Source organism: Anser brachyrhynchus, assembly GCF_964034855.1.
Source record: "Anser brachyrhynchus genome assembly, chromosome: 14".
In the NCBI taxonomy this organism is placed as follows: domain Eukaryota; kingdom Metazoa; phylum Chordata; class Aves; order Anseriformes; family Anatidae; genus Anser; species Anser brachyrhynchus.
In genome coordinates, this window is record NC_137709.1 from 7,467,269 (window position 1) to 7,489,722 (window position 22,454).

Below are 22,454 nucleotides of genomic sequence, written 5' to 3' on the forward strand. Positions count from 1 at the left end.
TCGCCCCGCCGCCGTTACCTCACGCCGCGGGCGCTGCCGTCGGGCGCAGCGCCGCAAAGCGTCGCGAAATGCCCGCCCCTCGCCCGCAAAGCGCGGCCGGGAAGATGGCGGCGGGGAGGGCCCTGGGTGCCGGTGAGCGGGGGGTGGGGGGAGAGCGGGGCTGGTGTTCCCCCAGGGGTGCCGCTGCTGTTGTCGGGGCTCCGGGGGCTCTTCCCCGTTTCACCCCGCTGCTTCCTCTCGCAGGTGGCGCCTGGCTGCGTGGGCTCCTGGGCTGGGCGCGGCCGGAGAGGTGAGTGCGGGTGCCTGGCACTGCACAGCCCCGGGGCTCGTTCGGGGGCTGCCCTCGCTTGTTGCTTGTGTATCGTCCTATAAAGCCTTATGCATATAGCATAAAACATATTTAAAAAAAACACATTGCATGTAAAGTATATAAACTTTTGCTTGTTACTTTCTTCTCCTTGTAACGCGTTTGTGTCCTCTTCGCTCTCCCAAAGTCACGTCAGAGTTGCTCTCCACATGACAAATAGAGGCTCTTCACATGTGGCTGGATCGCCTTAAGGCACAGAATGTGGAATTCCTTAGTCTGTCAGATGCATTAGTGCGTTCTGCTGATGCGTGAAAGACAGTACTTACCTCACTGTTGGTTAGGTTGTTAAACTGCGAAACGATGTTTATGAACTAGTCAAGTATTGTCCTGCATTGATAGGTGATGTTATATTTGGTGATGCTAAATTGTAGTTTCAATAAATAACTGAAAAAATAATCCGTAACATTTAAATCTATATCATCTTCTACTCCCTATTAATGCCATGTGAAAGCTTTCCAAGGTGTACAATGCTTTCTTGAAATTAATAAGTGTATTCTGTTTGTCAGTCACTTTCTAAAATGTTTTGCACCATTTGACAACCCAGACAAAGCTGTTCAGGCCTCAGTAGAGCTCGCAGTGTCTGGTCTTGATCTCGTCTATTTCTTGTGGCTGCCTGGTGCTGCCCTGTCCGGTCAGCAGGGGGCAAAATGCAGCTTGGTCTCTGAGGTGAGCAAACCGAGTGAAAACTGTAGAAAGGTTTTTGCAGTCAGCTATCTTACAGTGATTTCATTGCATTTTGAAAGCAATTGAGATTATTTTCCCTTTCAAATTTCAGATAGGGTGAATGCTTATACACTTCTAATACTGTTAGTACTTAGTCCCTTGAAAAGGTAGAAATTTTTACTGTTAAAATGTTTGTTGTTAGAAGTTAAGTAAGTATTGGCTAGTCTTGGAAAACTGAAGATGTGAATTGTTTATGTGAGTAATGAACTCCACGCAAGACCAGAAAGGTAATGGTGTCTTTGTGTGACAATCAGGGGACGTTAACTGTAGAATCTTATGCTGTACAAGTGCCATTTAAGGTTCCTGGCCTGCTTTAGGGAGCCTAAAGCTTTCTGTTGAATTACAAAGCCCTCGCAATGTGAACTGTAAAGGACTTTTACAGTTTTATTTGAAAGTATTCAAATGTGACAGTTCTCTTCATCAAGATGGGTAAGTTCACAATTTTCCAGATAAACTAGACAGCAAGAAATTTTGTGTTCAGCAACAAAAGCTCTGGTTTTGTCTTGCAGGTGGTTAGCATCCAGTAGTGTTTTCCCTCTGTCATGCATCCACACAAGTGCATGTCTACAGAAACTTGGGAAGTGGGAGAAAAAGAACAGGATTGTTTACCCTCCGCAGCTGCCTGGAGAACCTCGCAGACCAGCTGTAAGGATACACCTGTGAATTTCTTGTTTATGTTTAGTAGTTTTAGAGCAGATTGTCTTTGGTTATCTTCACAAGGCACTATTCTGATAGCTTATTCATTTGGTTTTTTTAACATTTCAGTCTGTTTGGCATATTGACATTGTAAAAGTTAACATCGCTCTGGATGTTCTCTATTTCTAAATTATGTTGGAACTTCAAGTTGCTGTGCAGCTGATCGCCTGCTTAATGTGTTGCACATGGCAAAGATGCCATCCGCTGCTTGTAGAATTTCTCTAAACTACACAGAGATGAAAGTTGTCGGGGATGTATCACTATGAACTTGTCCTGTACATACCATCAACAGTTAACTAGGGAAGAAGACAGCTGGATTGTTGCTTCAGCATGAAGCTATAAACGTGACTTTCTTTAGTAGTGGAACTAATGGTTCCTATTTACTGTTAGTAAAATAGTGCATGTTCTCCATTACTTTTTTGTTTTCCTGCCTTATAGATTCTGAGGTCTGATACTTGCCTGTTACTGCAGCCTGCCTCTTAATGGAGCTGTTCGTAGGTTGTCTGCTCTCACAGTGATTGCTTCATTTGCTTGATACGATCTGGAGAGTTCTGAAGTTATGTGGGGATGGACGTATGAGTCAAGCATGGCATGTGATTGCAGAAGTCTTTTTTTCCTTAGGAAACCATTTTGTAAATGCAATACAGTGGGGCTGTTGCTCTTCCATCCATTGCACAGCAACTTGTGTTTACTAAACCATAAACTGAAGCAAAGAATCTAAAATCCTTTTGTTACCTGTATCCTCAATGAAGGCCTTCTGCTGGTCATGCAAGAGAACTTTTGGAAAAGTCAGCTTAAGTGACGTGGTCAGCTTTTTAAAATGTAGTCATAACTGATGGGATTAGGTTTTGATAACATCAAGTTTAAGCCTGTTTCTCCCTGTCTTCTCTTCCTGGCCCTTTTAAAACTGGGAAGCACAGTTAAGTGTGAATAGAAGCAAGTCTTTTGAGTCATTCATGAAAGCTAAGTGTTATGCCTTTGGAGGGAATAAGCAATGCTGTTTTCTCTATACATCAACTTGGCAGAGTTTTAGGTGAATTACTCAGTATTTCATCGTTCCTGAAAGCTGATATTTTTGATTTCCATTTTCATAATTGTACTTCATTGGGAAGTAATGTCTTGTGTCCTGTGTTAGGCATACTGCTCAGCAAAATAACGTATTTACGTCTCAAAAGAACAGATTATTTTTTCTTTCTGACGTGCTTTGTGGACCATGAGCACCTGTCACTTCTATCAACATTATGGCCTAGAACTTAGAAATACATGCTGTGAACTGTAGTGACTAATGGAATATATATGAAAAGAGTTATCAACCAACTCAAATCAAATTCTTTTCATAAAGAATGCCATGTCCTTCAAATTTGTATTGCTGTTAAATTTTACTAGCTGCTTTTGTTCCCTGTTGGTACAGTAATAATGTTAAATGGCTCTTTGGAGGCAACTCTTCATGCCAATCAAACTTGAAACCCTCCTCACTTCTGAAGAGCTAATTAGTTTCATTCTGGTAATGTTTTGTTGCTATCCCAGTAAGTTCACTTGATGTCAGAGTAGTAAAGAACTGTACGGGCACGTGAGTTTTAGACTGTTTCAAAAGGTGGGGAGGAGGAGGAGAAGAAAAGGTGGTGAAAAATCTGACTGCTTTTTCAGGACCTCTGTTTATAACCTAGTTTAATTCTTACAAGATTGTATTAAAATTCACTGCTAACTATTTTTTTGTATAATGCTTTCAGTTTAAAATAGCAAAGGTATGCCTGACTTGGTGTGTCCATAGTATAGTAGGAAGAGCCATGCTTCTTTTATTCCTAGAATGAGCATATGTTGCAGAGTAAACGTATGTTTCATTCTTATTTTCACAGCAAAATTACCAGTCCTCTTTTTTTTTTTTTTTTTGCACCTAGGAAATATATCACTGTCGGAGGGACATAAAATACAGCAGAGATAAGATGTGGTATCTGGCAAAACTGGTAAGCGAAAGTACATCTTTGTACTGAATTTCAGAATGCAAAATTTAATTGTATTTGCCTTAACTGCCTAGTTTAGTCACAGTGTAATCGCCATCTTAATAATAAGAGTCCTGAGGAAGAGCATGCACTAGTGCAGGCAAGCAGCTGTTTGTAGTTTTGTTTAGCTTTGTTTATCCTAGTATGCTCTCAAATGCGTACCCAGGATCATACGCGGTTCATGCACTGTCGAAGAATTTTCATGTTAATTTCTGCCTAGCGGTAGATGGCAAGGGGAACTTTGAAGCAGAGTAATAGGCTGTTTTTTCACTTAAAAAAAAATCATTCAATATTTGGTTGAGAAGCACTGTATGTGAGGTATTACGTTGAAGAGATGATAATTAAGGAAGCTAAAGTCTTCTGATTAGCTCTTTGTAGTAGTAAAATAATTTAGATACTGTCTTCTGAGTAAGAGAAGGGAAATATTTGTAATTGCAAAAGTTAACTTTAATGCTTTAAAATTGCAGATAAAAGGAATGTCCATTGATCAGGCTCTTGCTCAGTTGGAGTTTAATGATAAAAAGGGAGCAAAGGTGATCAAAGAGGTATGCAGTAATATTCTCTAACCCTCCTAGTTTCAAGAAAACTTTTAAATCAATAAATGTCACTAGAGATTCGGAGATGTTTCTATTAAGCCTCCTGGGAACACATTCAAACCACATTCATGTAACGTGATTTAAAGATATACAGAAGTAGCTTGTGCTGAATGTTTTATTTTGTAATGACAACAAATAACATGTGGGTATCGTCTTCTGTGTAATGATGCTTGATGTTAAGCTTGTAGTAAATAATGCAGAATCTGTCACTGTCCACTATATCAATGTGCTTTGGTTCTTCAAAATCAGAAGATGAGGGATAGTGTCAGGGAAAGGATTGAGTTCTGTAAAGGCATAAAGGTTTTTCATACACAGTAGTTGTTAGGAGTCTCAAATTACTTGTTTGCTGGCATAATAATAACAGGAGAATCAAACATTAGCTGAAAGTAGTGAATGGCATATGTTGATTTTTGCTTACCTTGAAGTTTGTTTCTAGTCTGTCTAATTAGATGAAGGTGCATGGATGGAATACAGACAATTGCTGGTGGGAGCCATCTTCCCCATTTTGTCTCCTCCTTAAAAGTGTAATAGTTGTCCTGAAGCTTTTCAATCTGTGTGCAGAGAACATGCTTATGTAAGGGATAAGTCTATTTTCTAACAGTTTTGATGTCTCTAGAATACTTTTCTGTAATTGACTTAAACTTGCAATTTCCTCCATCTTACCCAGAGATAAGAAACAGCATTGCTTCAGTTTCCGCTCAGTACTTCTTTCTTCTTGTTACAGGTTTTGTTAGAAGCTCAAGAAATGGCAGTAAAAAATCACAATGTGGAATTCAAATCAAATTTACACATAGGTAAGTTTTTTCATATTTCTGTACAGAAAAATGTCATCTTACTCGATGAAACAGTTTATTCTTAAAGGTTCTGTTGCTTCAGATCAGTAGAAATGGATGGATGGTTTCTGCTAAACGTATCTTTAGCAAAACATTAAAGGCATGTGCTTCCTATTTTAAGCAGAGCTGAAGTTAATGTGGTTGCTGATTTTCTGACCATCAGTTTCTTACAGTTGGTTTCTGACAAGTGGTGTTCTGGCGTTGACTAGGTGCATTGTTTTTAAGATACTCATCTGTGAATAGAACTTCTGTTCCCAGTGTGGAAACAGTCCCAAAGAGGAAGCTGCTTGACATGAGTATGAAAGACTAGATAGCAGGAAGTAAGCTGGTATTACTTTTTAATGCAGCCGGTGAACATAGGTCACGGAAACTTGTCCTGGAATAGTACTACTACCTTTGAAGAATCAGAAACTTAGGCTTCTCTTAGAAACATTGTGTGCAAGTAAATGGGTATTGACAGGAGACTTTTTAATAATAAAAGATCAGTTACAGATAACTATGGAATAGGGTTGTAAAAACTACCACACTTCCTTGCCTAGAAATATTAGAGAAATGCTTACCTTATAGGTGTTTTCAGTCTCAAAGAAAAAAAATCTGCCATTCTGCCAAATATGATGTGTTATCAAACCCAACTCATAAGCTTAAAGAAACCTGGGTTGTAGAGATTTGATAAGAATTCTTTGGACCCTTCCAGGCCTCTGCCATAAAGAAGGCTTTTTTGCTAGTGCAGGACTGGATGTGTAGATAATGAAAATACGTATGATGAATGCAATATTGGTCAAGCGGAGGAAAAATAAAGTCTATAAGACTTCTCCAGGAACTGACGGGACAAAGTACTGAAAAAGCAATGGAATTAGTACCGCATTTCTAAGAGCTGTATAAGCTAGTAAGCTTTCTGTCTAACTATCTAGCTTTGCTTGGTTTTTTCATTTACTCTGTATTCACGTGAATGCTTTCTAAATACACCTTTTTGGTGCTCCTGAAGAGTGTTAACTCAACCCTTGGATTTCTCTGAGGCAGTAATCTGCTAAAAGTAATGTAAACTGGAGGGGAGAATCATGAATGGAAATAACTTTTCCTATGCAATCATGAAAAATACACTGAGGCAATGTTTCAATTGCAGATATGTAGTAGTTTATTCTGAGACTTAAATAGTCTTTTCTCTCCCTCCCCCCCCTCCTTTTTTCTTTCAGCTGAGTCATTAACAGGCAGAGGCCAATATATGAAACGGATCCGTTACCATGGTAAAGGCATGTTTGGCATCATGAAATTAGTCAGGTGCCACTACTTTGTGAAGCTGGTGGAAGGTCCTCCTCCTCCTCCGGAGCCACGAAAGACTGGTTTTGATCAAGCAAAAGAATATGTGCAACAGCTGCGAAATAGAACACTTGTTCATACGCTGTGACAAACTCTTGTGACTGTATGGGTACTTCTTGTTTGACAATGTAGTTACATAAAATAATAATTAAAATCATGTGTTGGGTGTATTTTAAGTGCTACTGAAGCTGGATTCTGCAGGAATGACCATAGGCTTTTATTTTTCAAGCAATAGGTAGAGAAAAGTCTTGGAAGAGCAGCAACAGATGTTACTTTTTGAGTTACTTGGACCACAGCATTCAAACTTGTCTGGGCTATCAAATCTAGAGCATACAGGGCACCTACACAGTTTCTCAGGAACTTTGGTTGTCACAAAACCGATGCAACTATCTTTTTGTTATATACATTTGGGTCTTTTGTTGTAAAAATGTACAATGGACAGATTGCAAGGTCAAGACTTTGAGTAAAATTATCAGAATTGGACATCTCAGAGTAGCTACAACATTTCAACAATCAACAAAGCTGGCAACAATCTTAGATTATCATGCATCATTTTAGGTTTCCTTTATCTGGGCTGTAATGCTGATTCCTTATTGTTTCTGTTACGTGTCTTAGGCATTGTGTCTGGCAGTAAGTAAAAAAGTTCAGGTTTTGACAGTGTCAGTAGGTGGCATTGTTTAGTTTGTCAGAGAGGGACATGCCAGTGAAAACTTGCAGCGTGTTGAAACTCTTCTTGATTCTGACCGTGGCATTAATAGTCCGATATGTATTTGGAGCTCAAGCTGTTCTCTGTAGAAACTCAATAAGAGTAGCAGGCATTATAGGGAGGAAAGCATATCTCGGTGAAGAGTGAGCTAATTATTCTGTAGTGTCTGGGAACAAATTGCTTTTGTAATGCTGAGGCAAGTAAAATGCTGTATGGATTTAATGTGGAATAGCTTGTTGCATATATGAACAAAGCTTTCAGTTCTCTGAAAACAATCTCATTTTTATGAAGTGAAAAAGGGGGCAAAAAAAGGTCAATAGGGAGAAATCTGTCTTTACCCAGTCAAATTTTCAACCCAGATGGCCAGAGATCATGAACATAAGCATAAAAACAGAATGAGTAGTTGCTTGTTTATGAAAATCTGGTATTTAGACCTTTTCCTTTCTGGGAACATTAGAATGGGAGATGAATTGCTTACGTGGTTTGGATCATTTCACCACACTGACTAGTGGTGGCTTTTCTTATGTGGCCTTATTTTCATCACTACTTGAATGATGGTCAAGGGACAGTTCCCATAACGAAACAAATTCTGTGCTGTCTTAGTGAAGGTGGCATACAGCTGATTCTTCGGGCTACCAAAGAAAAGGGAGTGCTAGGGGATTGTGAAGTTACACAAGTACACACATAGCTCATACCACTAACAGGTGCTTACTTGCGCTCTTTTTTTCTGTAGTGCACTTACAGAAGCATTACTTGTTTTACTGCAGGGATTTAGTAACTTTTCTCTGAAAGATGTCTGAGAGATGGAAGAAACTTCTGTAGTCCATGATTGTTTGAAGAGCTGTTTTTGGTATGCTATGATAAACAGCTGCACTTTGCTTTGCCAGCTGCCCTTAACTCTTTTGCCATACTGAGTCTCTTAAAAGTTGTAGCAAACTTTAATTACTTTTATTTTGGGGGGTTGGGGGAAGTCAGTGATTTGGGAAAAAAAAGAATTGCAAAATAATCCATGCTTAAGAGTGCTTGTCATCTAAGCATGTAAAACTTGGCTCCCGGATACTTTATCCCAGTGCCTCTTCCTACTGCATACTGTAGATTTCCCTTCAGATCCCTTCTTGACCTCCAGACAAGGTTGAATCCATACATGGATATTCATTACTTTAGTTTTCTCTAAAAACTGAAGCAGAAGTGAGAATGTGACTGTCCTTTCCAGCTTCTTCATGATACAGCAGGTGGCCCTGAGACTCCTTTAGTCGAACAGTTTTGGTCTTCTAAAATTTTTCAGGCAAAAGGCAGGATGCTTGCATTCTAGTTTGGCTGCTCGTCATTCCTGTTTCCCTCAAAACAAAAAGGAGGAGGATTCGTTTTTGACAGACTTTTCATCCCCCCCCCTACACCTTAGTACCCTTTTCTTCTTAAAGGTGTGTAGCCCACAGTGGATTCTTATGGTGTTGGCTAAAGAAGCTCCCCAACTTTGGCTGTAACAACACAATGGGAGATTTGTGAGATAAGGAGCTTGAACTGACTTGATCCCTGTCTTTCACTTGTAGGAGGGTAAGAGTGTCTGAAGTGTTTTCAGTGATGAGTGTGCCAGAGCAGTGGTATGGGAACCTGCCTGAATCTTTTTAAAAATGTAGTAAAATCTAGTGATAAGGCTTTATACCATCAAGTTTTCTATGTAAATAAAATGGTTTTTTTTGATTCTACTGTGTTTTCTTAGTATGTCTTCAGTTAGATTTTTTTATATGGATTCAGGAAAAAAAGACTTGTTGCAGTTAACAGTACTTTATTAGAAGATAATCATTTTTATTACTGTGTCCTCCAATAAAAGGGCATTCTTAAATGATCTGTCACCAGACACGAGGAGGAGAGGCACCTAGGCCTCTACTTGATGCTAATTTTGTTGGTAACATCTGGGGGCACTGTAAACTCACCACTTGTGTATGTGCTGACATTGCAGAAATAGGAGGAGCAAGTATGCGTGAAGGTGTAGTAAGGCTTCAGGGAAATCTGAAGAGAGCAGAACTGTGAGCTGTGCTCAGCAATGTGAGATTTAATTGAGGAAAACTCAGAAACCTGCTGTTGGGCTTGTTCATAAACATTTTAAAGCATTCAATGAGGAAGTCAAAGTACTTCAGTCAACCTGATGTCTTCCTGCATGTGTTGTATGTGTTTTGTTTTCCTTTTTAGAACTCCAGGGCAATCTCTGAGGAGATTATTTATGTATCTTCCTAAATCTACCTTTGAACTTGAAAAGTGTTCATCAGCCTTCTCAAAAACATGGAAGATAAATATGAGAGTGATAAACCATGACTGGACCCTGATCTTGGACTGTGTTAGGGCTAGAATGGTAAATGAGCAGCCAGGCCTGTTCTGCCTGGTGTTACAACAGCTGTGTGTCAGTACCTGACATGAACTTGGCTAGACCAAGGTCGTGCAATGTAGATCTTCTGATTAGCTCTGCTTACACAAATATGAGAGCTGTGCTAGCAGTACTGCCACTTCAGCGTTGCAGAGAGATGCTTGGGAAATCCTTCACTCACTGGAGCATAGGAACAATAGGAATTGCTCTTTGCCTTCTGTCACCTTCTGTCAATCCCCATGAAAACCCATCAGTGGGATGTTGGAAGGTCACTTGCAAACAGAATTCTCCTCTAAATGGGAATAAGGTTGCTCCTAATATCCTCAATGAACCATGTAAACAAAGTGACATTCTTTACCATATGATCTATTGTTCTCTTGAAAATGACCTTATTTCTCACTTTTCAAAGAATGAGTCTTTATTGCTGAATGACAGCTATCCAGCTGTATTTCAGTCTTATAATTTAAAATAATTACTAATTAAATGAAATAAGAGACTGTAATAGCAATAATAATCACACCAGTTACTGTGTGCTGGAGCCTTACCTAGGGAAAATAACTTGAAAGGATGGGAAAGTTTCAGGAACAAGATATCTCTTGGGATTAGTCAGCAACTGCAGAGCTAATTTTATATTTGCTCTATAACATCAACGCTCTCTTGTTGTTTCAAGGAAGTTGTACACTAATACAGAGGGCAGGCTGCCATTGAGGAGAACAAGCCAAGGAGAGTGTAGCTTTATATTGGACGAATTATGCGTCCACCTCAGAGTATTAACTGGGAAAATGAACCAGAAAGTATGAAATACACTTGAAGAACTGAGCATTCTTGCAATTAAAGGCAATGTGGGGCAGAGCATCTGACTAACTAGCACATGTGTGAGTGCTGCTGCTGTGTATTGCTCAATAGTACAACTGTTGGGTTTTGTGTGGTAGAATTAATTTTGTCATACGTGAACCTAGATTTTTTCCCTTTTTCCCTTCACCAAAAATAATGAATTGGAGCCTTAAACTGTAGATCCATGTGGTATTTTTATTGTAAATTAGCTTGGAGTGGGACCATTGTCAACACTACATCAGGTCACCTATGTCTTTGTCTAACAATACTGGAAAACCTGCAAAAATTGAAATTCAGCCGCCACTTTGTAGCCTGTACTGATACCGTGCTGCTCTCCCTGTGCAAACTTCTTGCAAAGCTCAGCCTGAATCTCCCAAGCTGTGTTTTGTTGCTGTCCTTTGTTCTGTTGCCTGGTGTTACCATGACATGGCTGACTCTCCCATTGTGACTGTCCTGTTGCTCTTGGACCATCGTGTTAACCTTTGTGGCAGATGAACACGCCTAGCTTCAGCCTCTCCTCATAAACCCAGCTCTCTAGGCCTTGTACCTGGACACTTTCCAGTTTCCCTCTCTCTGTTGCTGCTGGGAACCCAAAACCAAGTTCGATGTTTCAGGCGCAGCTTCACCAGCGTTGACTAGAGGGGGATAACTTTCCTCAGCCTGCTGGCCGTGCTTCTGATGGAGCCAAGTATGCAGTTTGCTCTGTCTGTGAGGAGAGAGTGGTGTTGGCTCGCATTCAACCTGATGTTCACGCAACTCCCTGCTCCTTTTTAGGTTGCTCATCAAAATTGCAGTAAGTACCTTTGGCACCTGTGTTCCAGCTCTCATTGCTTTGCTATATACACTAATGAGGGCTCCTTTACTGTCAGGAAATTGTTTTGTTTTGTGGCTGATGATCTTTCTTTCTTTCCCAATAGAAGAGCTGCAAAACAGTTTTCTGGCTTCTGTTATTAATCAAACTCCTAGGCTAGCGAAGAGTGGAATAAAAGCATTTGTACACGCTATTGTGGTTAAACTCTATCAATGTATGCAGCTAAGAAGCAGTGAAAGGTGTCTACATCTCTCCTATCGATTATCTTCTTCGAGGAAGACAAACATAGGCCCTTACTGTATGCTGGCCATGTAAATTAAAGCTTTAATTAAAAGAAAACGGGGTGGACTCTGAAGCACGCTGCACTGGGCCATTAAAGTATTGCTGTTCAAAACCAGCTCTTCTAGATGTCCCCGATTCCTTGCCTTAGTTTTCCCTGCTTAAAATTCCCCATAGTGCATTAAGATGAACTCAGTAGTTAGTAAATTTTCCCCTGTGTAGTTTACAAGCTCAAGGTTATGGGCTAGAACAAGTAGTGTCATGCTATAAATCAGGTGTAATGGAACAGCTGGAGAGCATGCATACAAGTCCTGTTTCCCCTTACACAGCGTGTGTCCTAAAACTCCGAAGGTAGTGTTGGCACAAACAGAGAAACTCCCACAAATGGCTAATTAAGTTATTAATAATGAGCTTCGTCCTGCTACCATCTCTCCCGGAGAAAAGAGTACTGGGAAGTTCTTACAGGGCTGTAAATCAGAAAAGAAGCTCTCAACAGAAAGAGGATGCAGCTGAGCTCCGTGGTGGTGCAGAATGGAGGATGGGATATCTGCTTCTCAGGACATCTTTTTTCAGCAACTACTTTTTTTTTTTGTCATTGTATTTTGTTATAACTTACGTGGCTTTAGCCTTCAGCTCTTCCTTATGGTTCCTGTTCTTTAAAAGTCCGTTTTTTTTTTCCAGGTGGAATGTGTTACTGTTCAGTGAGACTGAATGTTGCTCTGCCTTTAAAGAAGAACCTGCCTTACGAAGGGTGAGGTTGTCTGAAGGGCCGTGGATGAGTTCATGTTATGTTCTCTCAGCTCAGAGCACAGGCAGCAAGCAGCAACCTGCAGCCCTCTGTGTCGTGACAGACGTGCCCTGAACCTGTGGCATGGTTCTTGCAAGAAGACGACGAATGGGAAATATCGAACCTCGAGCTGGAAAGGTTCAGTCACCGGGGATGTGTTCTATGTAGAGGTTATATTAGAGTAGCAGAACTATGTTATAATAGCGTAACTGTGCCTATGCTTTAGCTATGTATTGTCTGCCCTGTTCATGTGAATTGTGGAAGCATCCTGAGATCTGCTGGCAGCGACCTTTTAAAAAAAGCAAAAATTACACTTTTTAAAAATTAAATTTTAAATAAAAAAATAAAATAAAATTACACTGTTGCTCAGTTTTTTATCCTAAGTGTAGCCAGGGCATTAGGTAAATGTAGAAATGTGGTTGTAGACGTTTGAGTGAGGGAAGACAAATGGCAGTTTCTCGACCAAGAGACATTCCTGGAGACGTTTGCATGTGAAACAACTGGAAATGTAGTGCCCTTAAAAGGGGAAGGTGACTTCAAAGTCAGCAAAGGGTGGTAGGGATAAAATGATGTGGAACTGGGGTTTATCATGGGCTGCCTGGAGTCAAGATTAAGGGGAAGGGGTGTGGTACAGTTACACCTTTCTTACCTAAAAAAGTCTGTGGCAATTTCTGCTGGAGAACAAGGCAATACCAGCTAAACTATTGGCTAAATAGCTACAAAGGTCTGTAGCATGTCACGTTTCAATGCAGAGATTCCTACCTGTTCTCAAGTCCTAGAATTTTCAAAGATGCTCTTAATTTTTATTTTTCTTTTGCTATCAGTCTCTTTTGCTATGCTCTCTACTTTTGTGGGGAAGGATGCTTGGAAAGCATTTAGTGTTCATCTTCTCCATCTGTTCTGATTCTGGCTATGTCTGCCTTTTTGAAGATTTTCAGAGTCTGTGCTGGGAATGCATTTCTTTTGCTAGTGTTGAGAGATTTATATTTTTAATGGGTATTTGTTTTATCTATCTCTGCTAGATTTATTCATTTGATAATCTTAATGTCTCAGCAACGTAGGCAATCTTCTCATGTCCTGATCTAGCATGCAGGGATTTTATAAATTTAACAGTTTGGCTTTTGGATCAGATAGCCAGTAGAGGTAAATCCTGCAATGTGCTGAGTATGTTCAATACCACTGAAACCGAGAGTATTGGTAACTTGCAGGGCGCCTGCAGCATCTTTGAGGATTGTGTTCTGAGTAGCTTTCTTTACACATGAAGCATGTGAATAAGTTACTCTGCAGTGCACGTCTTTCCTTGCTAGACTCTATCCTTTAATATGATTTCTCTCTGGTAAGTTACTTTTTAAATATTTCTTGTTTTCTGATACAGAAACTACTGACTTATTACTACATTTAAAAATATACTCAATGCATTAATACTTTTTAAATATTTAATTCAGATCCTTTATCAGAGAGCATAATACCTCCACTTTTTAAAACTAGGTTTGAGATGTAATATTTGGGGCCAAAATTCTAGGTTTCGGAAGGAGGCCAATAATATATTTTCCCAATGTCATGCCTGGAACAGCAGGGGAATAGGGACGATGATCCAGGGGTGCATCATATACCTACAAGGTGAAATGCAACAGCAGCCCCAGCAGCAGGCTTGGCAGAGCTCTGACTTTGGCAGGCCAGCACACTCGTGGCACTGACAGCACAAACATTTTGTGGCAACTGTGCAAAGCAGGCAGCCAATTATTTTACTAATGATTGCTTCTCAGTGCTCTCCTCCTTCATCTGCCCTAGAGAGGAAAACTTTCTCCCCTGTATTCTATCCTCTTGGATAATGGCCTAAACGGATTATTTCTGTAAAGATGTGGTGATAACACCGCAGTGGTCTGTGCTGCGTGGGACTCAGCTATGTAATTACATTTCTTCTCTAAGTTCCCTCCTTTTCTAGACTTTATTTGTAGACCCAGTCAGTGACCATAATAATTGTAGTAGGAATAGCCTGAGAGCTTATAGGCATGCTGAATCCTCTCTGAGCTGTTCAGCTACTTTCTGCTAACCAAAGTGATAGGACACTTAATGCTTAGAGCACTTCTAAAATTCTTTGCCTCAGAGCATCATAGTTAATACTTTGCATAAGAGGGTGGTGACCTTCTGCTGACTCATTTGCACAGCTGGTCCAGGTTGACCCCAGGAGTTTCAACTGAGGATCTCAAAAAGAGATTTCTGTGCCTATTGAATTCTCAGAGTAGTTGTGCCTATGGGGAAGTTTAAGCCTATAACAGTATATACATGAATACAAAGGAAGAAAATGTTTGGTGCGGTATGTGAGTATGCCAGGAAAAGTAGCAATTCTTCCTCTTGAAAGTATGTTCTTGATTCAGTGAGTTGAAGGTTAGTTGTTATGCTTTAAACAGGAGTAGGATGTTAGGAATCCGAACTTAAAGAGCTGTTTCTCTTTGCTGAAGTCCAGGGTTTGTCTCTGTGTTTGGCAATTCCTATAGGTTAATTCTGAGTCTTTAAGTTGTACAGCAGAAAAAGCTCAGCCAGTTTCTGGATAGCCTGCTGGAAAAGTTCTCAGCTTTCTTAGCAGTCACGCACTACTATCTTCTCAAGCAGAATCTTTGAGGATTCCTGGGCAATATGACCGTGACATCACTGTGACCTTAATTCTGATAAATACAGTTATAAATACAAGCTGAGCTGCATCCTGCTGGTGCTAGACTGCTACTGGCCTCTGAGCTAGCTAGAGTGTTCTGCAGTGAAAAGCTAAATTCAAAAACTGTCCTCCTCCAACAGTTTGAAACAGAGAGGGGTATAGCTTCCTAATTGAAGACTGTCCTCTGCCTCACTACTGTTGTCAGCTATGGAATCCAATACAGCACTTTCATCTAGTGACAGTGATGAAGTGGTTATTAAATGCAATAGAAATCATTCAGCCCCCTTTTCATTAAAAGCTTCACTCTTATCTCTGGCTTTCTATGTTCTTGGAAAAGGGCTGGGTGGAAATATAGAAATAGGGAGCAAAATGCTACCCTATTTTTGGGGGAGGGAAGGGAAGAGGAGAGAGTGCAAGCACCCAAAAATAGGTCTTTACATTTAAAGCAAAGGACTGCTATATTATTCTCGAGACATTGGGGTACTGCTTCTCTCTAGTCTGGGCACAGGGCTTATGAGCAATGATCCTAGTGGATTAAACTGTGTAGAAATGTCATCTTTTGGGGACTCATCATGGAATAAAGCACCAAACGTTTGAGAAATAACCATTGCTTTTCATATAAGACATGCCAGAAAAAGTCTGGAAAAAATGTCAGAGCCCTTCTATTAGCCAGCTCTTTTGAATACAAACATAAAATATTAATTTAAATCAACTGAAAGGCATTAAAAACTTGATGTTCTTTCTTTGCCCCAGAAGTACTCTGCTGATAAGAAACAAATTAAAAATGCAGAGTTTTTGAATAGCAAAAATGCTGCATATTTCAAATGAAGTTGGTCTTTTTATGTGTAACATTTTGGACTAAAAAAAGTGCACATAAAAATGATTACTGTAAATGGTGAAGACATCAAAGTTTGGCATCAAAGTTAAATGAAAGCACTTGGAAGTCTGTTTGTTTGATCTGTATATAAATAAGCTTAAAAAGAAGCCAGGGCTTTTTTACACAGCTGGAACTGGGTAGCCAGTTCAATTCTGCTGCATCCTAGGGATTCCCAAACTAGGTTAGAACCAAACATGGTCATTATTCATTTATTTATTTATTTTTATGTTTTCCCTGCGTAGCTCTATGATGATACACCGGGGAAAATGAGCTGGGAGAAGCCACAAGCCATAGGCTCTTATAAATGCTTGAGTTCATTTAAGAGTGGACAAAGTCTGGGATACTGAAATAAAACTCTGCTTCCTCTTCTAGACCTGGAGCAAGTACTACCAAAATCAAAAGAAATTGGATCCTTAACCTTCTTGAAGGAAAAGCATTTATTGCTAACTGTAGCTGTCCTGGTTATGTTTCACCAAAGATCCATTCCTGGCTTGGCAAGAAGGTATGGATTAGGAAAAAAGAGTCAGAGCTATGTTAATTTATATCAGCTAAGGATCTGCTTTAGAACTGAGCCATATTAACGTTCAATTAATTTAAATTCTCTCGTAGGAAAAAAAAATCTTGAAAAGTGGAATTTGTATGAGGAAGTTGCAATTTACTTCTTTAGCGCCTTTCACCGAAAGACCCCACTGTGCTTTACCAGTGATTAATTCTTACAGGAAGACCGCATGGTGCAGGGGAATTGCTCTGAACTCGAGGAGCCCTTTTGGTATAGTGCAAATGTCTTTATCTACAGAGAGCCAAACTTCAGCTCATTTATTTTGGGAGCTGAAAGTTGTAAGTAACTAGAAACAAGGCTTTAAAGAAAAACACCTTGACCTCTGTAACTTCTGCTTAGTGTCCCAAACCCTTGGGATCAACAAACTTTCAACACTTAAGGGAGTGTGATCGTCAGTAAAATGGGATAAAGTTAGCGATTTTGAGACTGTTTCATTTGGCCACTAATCATGGCCTCTGCAAGCACAGACCTTTCACCAACAACCTGAGCTGGAGCTGCACTCAGTGGTCCAAAGGAAGATGCACAGCTGTGAATACAAAAGCGAAAGGCTATTCATTACCTGATACAGGAGAATATGTTGCTGCCTCACCCTGACACCTGTTAGCGGTGCAGGAGCTAGGTGTGCATCCTCTCTGGGAGGGCAGGCTGTCTCGGGAGTCACGCTGGAGCCTGGTTACTTCAAGGACTCTTCTGGGAATGCTTTGTGAGGTCACTGTGGGGCAGCCAGCAAGACAAGTCTCACAGGAGGGCTTGCCCTTCAAAAATCCACACGTATCCTTAGGGAGTGTGCCTCTGACTTGTAAAGGTATTGTTTTTCCCTGCTGCCAAAGTTGAAGTTATTCCCCCATATTCTCTTCCATTAAACAGTTCTACAAGACTTTCCTACACACAAAAAAATCATTATCTTGTTAAGGCTGGGTTTCTTCTTCCTGGGAAATTTCCCCTATGAAGTGCTAGAAGGAGAAACCTAAAGTCTCCATGTTGCTTATCCATTTTCTTGGTGGGAGTGGGAGCGTATGAAAGCTGCTCTATGTGAAAACACCTTTTTTTTTTTTTTTTTTTTTTAAAGTGAAAGAAATAATGAAAATCCTCACCTAGAATGAAAACATTTGTTCATATTTCACCCCAAGTTTGTGGGCAGGAAGAAGAACCAGGAGGACTCAACGCTATCACCTACATCATTCTTACCTGAGAACTTCTCTGCAAGTGCAATAAATCTGCTTTCCTATGAATGCAGGAGAGCTCTTAAAATAATCTCATTTGAAACTCTCTTGATATTTTTAACGGATTCCAGGATAAGCTGGTTGTTATGTATAGCTTTTTTACATACAGATTTTGGTTTGAACCCAGCTGAATATTGTGTCCAATTAAAAGCAGAAGCTCTGCTAAAGCAAAGGCAAGGGGCATAGTGGGGAAGGTTTCCATGCAAATGAACTAAACAACAAAACCAGGAGGATTGAATGTTTGTTATTCATACACACTCTTAGAGGCAATTATTGTTATTTCATTCCTTAAAAACTGCCTGTTCTAAAAGGAAATTATTGTATTCTAATAAGCACTTGTTTATTAAAATTGCAGGAACTGAAGTTGAGTATGAATTATTAAAATGTCTGTGAGGTGCAGAGTTGTTTTTCTTTTGCCGGGCGTCTATGAAAAAAATAGAAACAACAGGAGAACATGCAGCAAAACAGAAGAGGCAAAGCACAAGGAAAGAACTGGCCCTGGATGAAAGGCCCCAGTCCTGCTAGCCACAAGACGTGATTCCCGAAGTCTGCTAGAGCTCCAAACCCAAGCAAGGCGCAGGGTGGTCCCTGTGCCGGTCTGGGGAAGGGCCTGGGCTGCCTCAGGAAGTTTGGTGCTCTCATCAACTGGTGTAAGGCTGAGGCATATCTTTCCCTTGAGAAATACGAAGAAATATTGTTGGGAAAAAGAATGACAGGAAGGCAAAAGTAACAGCAGGTGGATTGCAGCACATGGCAAAGAGGAAAGAGGGAAAGAGCCCTGTGTGAGGATGGCTAGCATCTGGTTATCTATAAAGGACGTGGCCTACCCCACAACTTCCAAGTACTGATGAGGTTTCATGAGGGAAATAAGAGCAAAGCAAGGGAAGCCTGGAGACCTCAGTAGATTCTGTATTGTAAAAGGTTAACTGCCTAGCCCTTAAGATGTAACAGAAAATGCAAGGATGTTGACGTGATGGCTTTGACATGTTCTGACAGTAAGCACAAGTGAGGGTGTTTCCTCCATTTGCTCTAAGCTTTTGACTTTACTCTGTCACTATGGGAAATTCACCATAAAAAAAGAAAAGAGAGGATGTGAAGTTCTGTTGCAAACTTTTCTTTAGCATAGTTTACCACAGAAAGGAAGCTTATTCGGATTGCACTGTCTGCATGTCTCCCAGACTCCTCAGTGGTGTCAGAACCTGCTGATCACGTTTCACAGATGGAAGAGAAGTCTGGAAGAGAATGAAGTTCCTAGAAAATCAGTGGCAGGCAGAGTAGAGATCCTATAAGACCCTGAAAAAGTAGTGATGACCTCCAGAAAAGAGACTTTATCACGGTCCTAATTCAGGAAAACCTTCTACCGGAGTTCACATTTTCCTAGAGCATGACCCCCAGCAGTCACTTAGCACAAACCAAGAGGAAATCAAATTACATCTTTTCTTTTTGTGCTAGTCTGGGTGAATTCTGGAGAACCACCAAACCTAAATGTCCTCTACAGGTAATCCAGGTAATCACTGGGACATCCTGTGTAACAAATGAGTTCACCTTGTTTAAACTGCACCTGTGCAATTGCATTCTTTAATTGCCCTCCGATTCCTAGGAGTTTGCTATATGGCTGTATAGTTTTGTCCAAGAGAAGTGTAAATCAATTGACTTTTCTTTAAGCAAAACAGCCTGCTGTGTGACAAAACACAGGTACAGCCATATAAATATTTTTCATTGCTGGTTATTTATGCAAGGTGGTGAATACATCTGTGCCATTTTAACCAAGTTCCCTGCTGCATAGTTTTGCTTCTGTCAGTCTCCCAGTAGAAAAACATGTTTCGGCCTAGCATTGTCTGCATGTTACTGTTTTCTTCATTGCACTCATATTCTTAACATTTATAATTTAAATGTCTCCAGAAAGAATTGACAGTTGCCTTCTCCAAAGTAAAGGACAAAATAACTTGTGTTAATTATTCCTTCTCACTTACCAGGACATATATTACTCCAAGGCTTTTAGTGCCTTGAGCCAAAAAGGGTCATTACAGCAAACAGCATAATGACCTGACCAAAAAAAATGTAAGTGGGGGAGAATGAGTCCTTCTCTGCTGAGCTCTCTGAAGTCATTAATGGATGCCTTGGGAATTCTACAAAGCAACAGCTCAGAAAACAAACAGAATTGTTCAATGTTGGATGTCACTCTCATGACATCTATGCTATTACAAAGATTTACAGCTGGAATAATTTGATCTGGGTTTTTCTCTTTCCCCCACTGACTCACATTTTGGAAGGCAGTCAGACCCTTAAAGTTGGGTTTTGCATAATTGAAGCACCAGAACATATTAAATGGAACGACTAATGGGGACGAAGCTTTTCCCTTCTTTCCAGCTTGGGTTATCAATTATGAATTAGCGGCAATCTGAGATCAAAGGGGTTCCATTTTTTTGCAGCTGAATTTGAGGATTTTGGAACTGAACAGATGAAATGCAGTTAATGACTCTTTTCAAGAAGGCAGAGACAGGAGTTAACTGACAAGGGTAGAGTTAAGTGTTTGCTTTAATGTGTTTCTGAACATGGACACATTCTCGAATGTAAAACTGGACACTGGGATCAAGTTACTCATCTACTATGATTCTGTTAGAACCTAGATCCTCTGTGGGGCATGGCAGATGGGAATCTGATCTGTAGCATTTTTCTTAATACTGCATGTGACCTAGTTATTGAGACATACTATAGAAGTGCATTAGGGTTACCACTGTATTTTGTTGCACAGCTGTTTTGCCCTAACACAGTGAGTTCCATTGCTGTGGAGAAAATACATCTCTGCAGCAAGAATAGTTTGACACATACTTAACACACACACACAAAAAAAATCTAGAGGGTTTTAATTTAAGAGCTGCTATAACCTCAAGGAGGGAAATTCAAAAGAGCAGTCCAAGGCAGGACTTAGCTACACGCTCCCCAAAGTAGCAAACAATAAAGCAGTTTATGATTCAAGATAGAAGATTGTGCCACAAAGATCTCAGAAGCCTTAGGGAACAAATGACAATCTTAGACCTGCTGCGATTTCTGCAAGAAATGTGCACGGACACTCAACAAAGCAGGTGCATGCATTGGGTGCTGATTGTTTAATTTTTTTTATTTTTTTTTTTCATTGAGACACTCTGGTTTTGAATAAGCAGTACCCACATCAAACCCACTAAGGTGTGTGTGATTAGGGTGCTGAAAAGTCAGATTAGCCCAGCAGTGAGGAGGTAAAGGGCATTGGAAGGGGGTGGGAGGCTCAGGTGATGCTTGTGATCACCTGGGGAGGACTCAGAGCCTGCTGGGGCTCATAGGGTGAACGCAGGAGGCGTGCTGGTTCTTTGCAGCTAGAGGAGGAACTTCTTCACCCCAAGGCTTGAAGGTAGTAGGAGCCTGTGAAGAGCTTTCTGAGGAGTCCTGGCCGTCCTGACCATAGTGAGTGACTGCTGTGATAACTCCCTGAGAAAACATTCGGGAGGCTGAGACAGGCTGAAACAACGTGGTGGGCTGGGGTCTGGGACCAGCCCTGGGGAACTGTGGTGTCCATAAGAGGCTAGATTCGTTGCCTTTCTTATTGCCTGGCCTCTCCTCTAGCACTGTGACTGGCTGTCTGCTCCTGCTTCAAAAATACTGCAGAAAAAGTTGATTATATCATATATGTGCTTCTAAGTAAGATATTTTTTGGCCTCCAAGTCATCATCTTTAATAGGATTTTAGATATGTTTTATGGTATATATTGTTTTTTTTTCCTTGGGTAATGCCTTGTAAGTAGGATTTTAGACTAAATTAATTTTAATTGTTTCTTATTTTGTTTGGATAATGCCTTATAGTAAGATTTTTAAAATTAATGCAAACCTATTACTAAATTATAATAGAGTAATTATGGAAGTAATGAATTTATTATCACAGCTGCTGTTAGAATAAGTAAAAAGGAGATTCTAATGACCTGACTCTCCCTTGCTTTTACTGATATATCAGAAGAAAGCATGGTTTGGAGTACTATGTTTTTATATTCAAGCAGTTTAATGTTTGGGGAAACTTTCAGAACTTCATGCTTACCTAGGATGTCAGAGAAATATTTATTATAGAACAAGAAACCTTTTGTAATTGCGTTGAACGCAGAGGCCAACTAACAAAGTCTGCTTCAACTTTTATTCAAATTTTTTTTTGTCTTGGAGACTTCAAATGCTCTTTTTGAGTCTTCTTAATGGTTTTTATTTTTATAATTTTGTTTTTACTTTGAAGAAGTTCTCACTTTTGGGGTGTGTGTATTCTGTTGCTCTGAGTTATGCAATGCCTTTTTTTTAATTAATTGGTGGTTGTAATGAAAAGCACCTGGAAACAAAACTACCTCCCTCAGATAGCAGGAAAACAGCAAGGAAACCATTTCAAACAGTGGCTTAAACTATTCGCTTGCTTGGGTCAGTCTGGATTTGTTTGTATGTTGTTCATGTTTCTTTAAGGGCTTCTCTAATTAGTGATGCTATTCTTATTCAGGTATTTGGTAACTTGTAAATCTCTGAGGAGACAATAGAAGGTATCGCAGAATGGTTTGGGTAGGAAGGCACCTTAAAGCCCACCCAGTTCCACCCCCTGCAGTGGGCAGGGACACCTCCACCACACCAGGCTGCCCCCAGCCCCATCCAGCCTGGCCTTGGGCACTGCCAGTGGTGGGGCAGCCACAGCTCCTCTGGGCAGCCTGGGCCAGGGCCTCACCACCCTCATGGCAAAGAATTTCTTCTGAATATCTAATCTAAATCTCACCTGTTTTAGTTTAAAGCCATTACCCCTTGTCCTATCCCTACGCTTCCTGATAAAGAGTCCC

At 40.3% G+C, this 22,454-nt stretch overlaps 2 protein-coding genes and 1 long non-coding RNA gene across 5 annotated transcripts in view; all 3 read left to right on the forward strand.

The window, feature by feature from the left end:
- Nucleotides 1-46: 46 nt before the first annotated feature.
- On the forward strand, nt 47-8,942 carry MRPL22 (mitochondrial ribosomal protein L22). 2 transcript variants are annotated; one of them, XM_080555850.1, is made up of 7 exons: nt 47-132; nt 244-289; nt 1,600-1,735; nt 3,685-3,750; nt 4,254-4,331; nt 5,107-5,176; nt 6,409-8,942. In XM_080555850.1, exons 1-7 carry the CDS (start codon nt 69-71, stop codon nt 6,618-6,620), a joined length of 672 nt encoding a protein of 223 aa, XP_080411976.1. In that variant the 5' UTR covers nt 47-68; the 3' UTR covers nt 6,621-8,942. The 2 variants fall into 2 exon arrangements, with proteins under 2 accessions (XP_080411976.1, XP_080411975.1); XM_080555849.1 differs by lacking the exons at nt 47-132; nt 244-289 and adding an exon at nt 360-1,033.
- Nucleotides 8,943-14,509: 5,567 nt separating this feature from the next.
- On the forward strand, nt 14,510-17,076 carry LOC308177945. Of its 2 annotated transcripts, none has more exons than XR_013939513.1 (3): nt 14,510-14,628; nt 16,214-16,343; nt 16,451-17,076. It is a non-coding gene; the product is annotated as an uncharacterized lncRNA (long non-coding RNA). The 2 variants fall into 2 exon arrangements; XR_013939514.1 differs by having other exon boundaries at nt 14,576-14,699.
- A 3,802-nt stretch (nt 17,077-20,878) lies between these two features.
- Nucleotides 20,879-22,454, forward strand: part of SGCD (sarcoglycan delta) — a 526,403-nt gene continuing 524,827 nt past the window's right edge. Inside the window, exon 1 of the mRNA XM_080554840.1 lies at nt 20,879-21,064. The gene's annotated coding sequence lies outside the window, so the exon portion shown is untranslated. The remainder of the gene's footprint in view (nt 21,065-22,454) is intronic.

Coding starts and splice junctions, on each gene's coding strand:
- MRPL22 (XM_080555850.1), top strand. CDS start 69: ATGCCCGCCCCTCGCCCGCAAAGCGCGGCCGGGAAGATGGCGGCGGGG. Junction 290..1,599: donor GGCTGGGCGCGGCCGGAGAG/GTGAGTGCGGGT, acceptor TTTGTCTTGCAG/GTGGTTAGCATCCAGTAGTG. Junction 3,751..4,253: donor TGTGGTATCTGGCAAAACTG/GTAAGCGAAAGT, acceptor TTAAAATTGCAG/ATAAAAGGAATGTCCATTGA.